General features: G+C 42.7%; 1 protein-coding gene across 1 annotated transcript; it reads left to right on the top strand.

Annotated features, from left to right (window-relative positions):
* The first annotated feature begins 3,110 nt into the window (after positions 1–3,110).
* Positions 3,111–5,482, top strand: LOC136482611 (very-long-chain aldehyde decarbonylase GL1-10-like). Its single transcript, XM_066479833.1, has 5 exons — positions 3,111–3,484; positions 3,727–4,052; positions 4,731–4,878; positions 4,995–5,027; positions 5,132–5,482. The coding sequence occupies exons 1-5, from the start codon at positions 3,149–3,151 to the stop codon at positions 5,147–5,149; spliced, it is 861 nt and encodes a 286-aa protein (XP_066335930.1). The 5' UTR covers positions 3,111–3,148; the 3' UTR covers positions 5,150–5,482.
* The last annotated feature ends 214 nt before the right edge of the window (positions 5,483–5,696 follow it).

The following is a 5,696-nucleotide window of genomic DNA, read 5'->3' as shown; positions in this document are numbered from 1 at the left end:
AGATCTCGAAAAGTTATGCAACTTTGTAGTTGACAACTTTTTTATTTGAAATCAACTATGCATAAAAAAATTAGGTTTGAATTTCTCATATTTGAAATTTAAAATTTTCAAACGACCACGGATGGAGAAACGACCAAAACGAAAGTTGTAGATCTCGAAAAGTTATGGAACTTTGTAGTTGACAACTTTTAATTTGAAATCATCTATGCAAGGAAAATTACGTTTGATTTTATCACATTTGAAATTTGAATTTTCAAATGACCTCGGATGGAGAAAAAACAAAAACTAAAGTTGTAGATCTCAAAAAGTTATACAACTTTGTAGTTGACAACTTTTCCATTTGAAATCATGCTGATGATAATTATGTCTAAATTTGCTACATTTAAAATTTGAATTTTTCAAACGACCTCACATGGAGAAACGACCAAAACCAAAGTTGTAGATCCTGAAAAGTTATACAACTTTGCAGTTGACGACATTTCATTTGAATTCGTTTAGAGTCCCAAACATGAAATTTTTTAAATAATATCTGGTACAGACACAAGTGAGTGTGGGGTGGAATGGTCAGAGGAGTAACGCGCAAAGCGGGAGGTCGCGGGCTCGATCCTCGGCGGCCGTGAATCGCGCGTTTTTCGCGCGAAAAATCGCGTGACCTGTGACTATCATCCGACTGACATGCTAGTCAGACGAGGGCGGCAGGGACAATCGTCCGGCTAAGCCGCCCAAAGGAGATCTATGCAATCGCGAGTGGGTCGTGGAGTCGGCTCCCAGAGCCCCTGTCATATCAAATCGCTTTACTTGCTTCTCCAACCGACTGCACGCTATTTCTTTCCCGCACAAGTTCAAGCCATCCAATGTTGAGAAGTACGATGGCAAGAGGGAACCAGGCATGTGGCTGCCCGGTGGGGCCTTCCGGGGTTAAAAGAAATTTGCTATTTTTTGACACAGATTTGAGAATTCTGGAAAACGGATTTGTAGGGTCGGCTATTTTTTCAGCCATCCCTATAAACCGGTTTGTAAGGACGGCTAGCCAACTGCCCCTACAAATTGCTGATTTATAGAGACGGTTGGATAGGGGCGGCTGGCCCAACCGCCCCTATAAACCCTCTTGAGCCGCCCCTACAAATCCTGCCTGTAGTAGTGTATAGAATGGGCGTGGTGGAGCGGGCCGTCCCGTCCTAGTAGTTTATAGCGCTTCGTTGTCCTACTCATTTTCTTAATTTTATGAGCACATGCAGGGCAGGAGGCAAGATCTAGATCTGAATGCAAAGGATGCAAGAAACACGAGCATCATTGGTAAATAATAGCTTGAACAACTAGTTGTCATGTTGGGTTTGCCCTACAGCTAGCCCAAGAAACAGAAAGAGCAGTGGGTATCGTCATTGGGATATAAAGTCCTGTGATCATCGGCTTTGCAGGATTATACTGAAATTATTGGCTTGTTCTGGACTTCTTTTAACAAAAAAAACGTTCAGGGATTTTATGACTGGCTTCTTGCGTCATATAAACAGGGGAGCAGAGATCCGGCTGTAGTTTCCACCAAGATGCATGCTGAATTAATCTGCTATAAAGCTTGCTGAATAAATTAAATTAAAAAAAGTTTAAAACTTATGAAGAAAAGAACAGAACAAATTATCTAGCATTTTCACAAGTGCTCGGCCTATATATAGTTTTTCTTGTGTAGCCAGTAGATATATTTCTAGATGGTCGCAACAGATTATCAACAATATGAACGTAAAAAATTTGTCATCCTCAATGATTTTGTCTCCTAATTAGTGTGGAAATATTAGTGAGAGGCAAGGTGATATTTTGTCAGGCTCCATATTTTGTGAGGCAATCTAGTCCATGCCAAGAAAATGATCAAGTACTGGAAACTGGAATTGCCCTGTGTTGATGAACTTTTCTATAGGTTTTTTATGGTACACACAGGGAATTCATGATTAACGTCTCAATTTCAAAAACCCAGACAGAAAAATGCGAAAACACACGAGGAAATTTCAACAATTTTTTGTATGTGACAATACACATGGGGTAGGGACTGTAGAAACACATAGGGAAAATAGGATTTGTTTTGTGGGTTCATCTATTACGCACAGGGAAAACTATAGATGCACAAGAAAATTTAATCGCGCACAAAGATTTCACGTTGGCGCTATAGCTTTCGCCTTGGTGCCTTCTGAATAGCAAACAAAATATAAAAAATAAAAAACAAAAATTCTAAACCCAAATCCCCAAGCGCCCCATGGAATCCTATAGATCTTCCCTTCTCATAAGCATTCACCGGAACGCCTCCACCCGTCCGCCACCAACTCTCTTCCTATCGCCCCAGCTCTACCATGGCCCCTCCAGGCGTGTGAACCTCCCAGCACACGACCAAGACACCTAGAAGCTCAGCCCATGTTGCCAACTAGGACTGCCACCGCCAAAATGGACCGCCGGCAAGGAGTGTCGCCGCCATCGAGGAGCGCTGCACTGCCACAAAGGAGCGCCACACCGCCACTGAGGACGACCGCCGCCACCAAGGAGCGCCGCGTCGCCACCGAGGACGACCACCACCACCGAGGAGGACTGCACAACCACTAAGGAGCGTCGCGTTGCCACTGTGGCCGCCGCCACCGAGGAGTGCCATGCGGCTACCGAGGACGACCGCCGTCACCAAGGTACGCCATGCTCTCAAACCCTACCTGAAGTTCAGTCGGTTAAGTTAACCATGATTTTGTCATGTAATTAGGAGTGTTAATGGACTGTGTGAATGAGTCTTGCCTGTGAAACTTGTTCCAAGAAAATACGAGCATCAAGTACTTCAACCTAGATGGGACAGGTTGCACCACATGGAACCTAACCAAGCGTTTTTTACTTCAACCTAGACAATGTATTTAATAATTTGGTGATATTGCTAGCCAACAAAAGATAAGTTTGACAAATAACAAACCCAAATATTGATTTGTATTCGTTCCTGTCTGCGGCATCGTCTGTACAGCATATCGGATTGGCCCACAACTCAGTGAGCCAATTATCAGCTATAAAAGACCTGAAAGAGGAAGCCCAGCAGCGCCTCGTCCCATCCTTTCCACATTTGTCCAAGGCAAAGTGTACTCAGGCGTGTCTAGCGTAGGTCATCCGATTAGCGTTCAATAATTCATCCGAGATGATCTCGTATGGGACAACTGAGGCAGCAGAGGATGCCCTCGGGCGAGCCATGACGGCAGCAGAGGCTGCGTGGTTCCGGCATTCAGGCTCCATGCCGGATTATTGCCTCTACATGGAGAGCCTCGTCATCCTCCTCGCCGCCTACTCGCTCACGCCACTGCCCCTAGCCCTGCTAGAGCTCTGTGCGCCGGCAAAATTCACCATGCCGTACAAGCTGCAGCCCAAGGTTTGGCTGTCGCCGGCTGCCTTCCTCCGCTGCTACGCGGACACGGCTCGCATCTTGGTTCTCCTCACCATTGGCCCACTGCTGTACCTCCCCTACCCCGTCGTTAAGGTCCAACCAACAGAAATCTTTGGCCAACATGCTATTAGCAGTATTTCAACTCTTCATTATATATATTACTTACTTGCGGTGTCATTGCATGTAGCATGGTCTTCCAATGACAATTATTGACGTCCTCTGCTAGCTAGCTAGTTAATATTTCGACAATGTGTGTATATATACAACAATATTGCATAGTAGTGTCACTACTATCATGCATGGTGGCTACTGACGGTGTAAATTTTGTTGGTCAGACTGCGGGAATCCGGACGGGGCTGCCCCTTCCATCGGCAGGGGAGGTGGCCGCCGCGCAGTTACTGGTGTACATGCTCGTGGAGGACTACCTCGGCTACTGGCTGCATCGCCTTCTGCACTGGGGTTGGGCCTACGACAATATCCACTACATCCACCACAAATACCAAGCGCCCATGGGATTTGCCGCGGCGCACTCGCACTGGGTCGAGTTGCTCATCCTAGGCTTCCCGGCCTTCTTTGGCACCGTCATCGTGCCGTGCCATATGACCACCTTCTGGCTCTGGTTCGCCATCCGTGGCACCGTTGCCATCGACACGCACAGCGGGTAACGTAGATTGAATATATATATATATATATATATATATATATATATATATATATATATATATATATATATATATATATATATATATATATATGGAGAGTATATTCAGTAGCCAGCTACAAAATAAGTTATTCTGTAGCCATCTCCATTTACGATAATTTTATATACTAATTTACGATAATGTCAATACATATTTACGATAGTTGTGTTACTATAACACATGGGGATATTTACCATAACATTATACGCACTGTTCGCTTGGTCATAAACAATCGTAAATTTTCAGCCAGAACAATATTTTTCTCTCATACCAAACTAGCAAACAGTAATAATCCACGATCGTTTCAGCCCCAGTCGAACAGGCTGATAGTACTTAGTAAGGAGTTACTATAATCTCGTAAATTAACATAGTAATTATCGTAACTCAAAGTGGCTACAGAATAAGTTATTTTGTAGCCAACTATAGGGTAGTGTGTGTATATATATATATATATATATATATATATATATATATATATATATATATATATATATATATATATATATCCCCTTTGTTGGTTGTCGTACGTAGCTGGTAGTCATCATCGTCACTGGCTTGGTGGTAACACAGCACGCTAACTATCCTACGTACATCAAATTTGGATCCTGATCCTGATATATTATTTGGAATGACTGCAGGTTCGATTTCCCGTTGAGCCCAACCAAGCTTATCCCGTTCTACGGAGGTGCAAAATGCCACGACTACCACCACTCTGGCGGAAGATGGAGCCAGAGCAACTTCGCTCCGTTTTTCACCTTCTGTGACTATATATATGGGACACATAAAGTATGTTAGCAATTTCTTACATATGAGCAAGTTTCAAAACTTGCAGCAACAACTCGTGGAATATATATTATTGTATCTTTAAATATATAACACCATATCTTTTTTTCACCTTCCAGGGTTACAGGCACCATATGGCGAGCCTAAGGAAGGTATATCTCTTGGTATTTTATACGTCTCACTCCACTATACTATGTAAATCAAGAAAATAAGTAAATAATTACAAAATACGGATCTTAATTATTTTTCTTTCCAGTTGAAGGAAGAAAGTTAGGGGACACAATACTTTCCAGAAAGTAGGGATTGTTGGACCAAGCAACCCGAAATAAGACTAGCCAGAGAGTATCAGCTGCACTATTGCTACTGGCACATGCATGCCTTTTTGCATTTTCTCCTAATAAAAATAACAGTAAACTTTTAGCCATCCTTTGGCAAAAAAAAGGCTGCTCTGCGAGACATGTCTCTCCAGAGGTCTATCTTGACGCTATCTTCAGATAAAATGTATATTTCTTTTTTGCCAAGAATGTGTACCCTGTGATATGTATCTCAAATCCATAATGAGACCTATCCGTTTCTGAAACAGTGTCTATTGGGAAAAAAATCTAATATGCATTTACTATGTAGTATAGTGTGAAGAAAAAGGTGGGGTGTACGTTACAATTCCAAACAAAATTCATAAGCTACGGACTGTTTGTTTGTCTTCTTTTCTGTATTTACTATGTATTTACTCTCGCATCTGTGAAATCCTACAGCCTACCTATCTCCGTCCTACATAATCTTTGATTTCTTTCACTTGCTAACCTCTGACAAGCCTTAGGGCA

This window comes from Miscanthus floridulus, chromosome 9, assembly GCF_019320115.1.
Source record: "Miscanthus floridulus cultivar M001 chromosome 9, ASM1932011v1, whole genome shotgun sequence".
In the NCBI taxonomy this organism is placed as follows: Eukaryota; Viridiplantae; Streptophyta; class Magnoliopsida; order Poales; family Poaceae; genus Miscanthus; species Miscanthus floridulus.
This window is presented reverse-complemented; position numbering and strand designations above follow the sequence as displayed.

Coding starts and splice junctions, on each gene's coding strand:
- LOC136482611 (XM_066479833.1), top strand. CDS start 3,149: ATGATCTCGTATGGGACAACTGAGGCAGCAGAGGATGCCCTCGGGCGA. Junction 3,485..3,726: donor TCCCCTACCCCGTCGTTAAG/GTCCAACCAACA, acceptor TTTGTTGGTCAG/ACTGCGGGAATCCGGACGGG. Junction 4,879..4,994: donor ATATATATGGGACACATAAA/GTATGTTAGCAA, acceptor TTCACCTTCCAG/GGTTACAGGCACCATATGGC.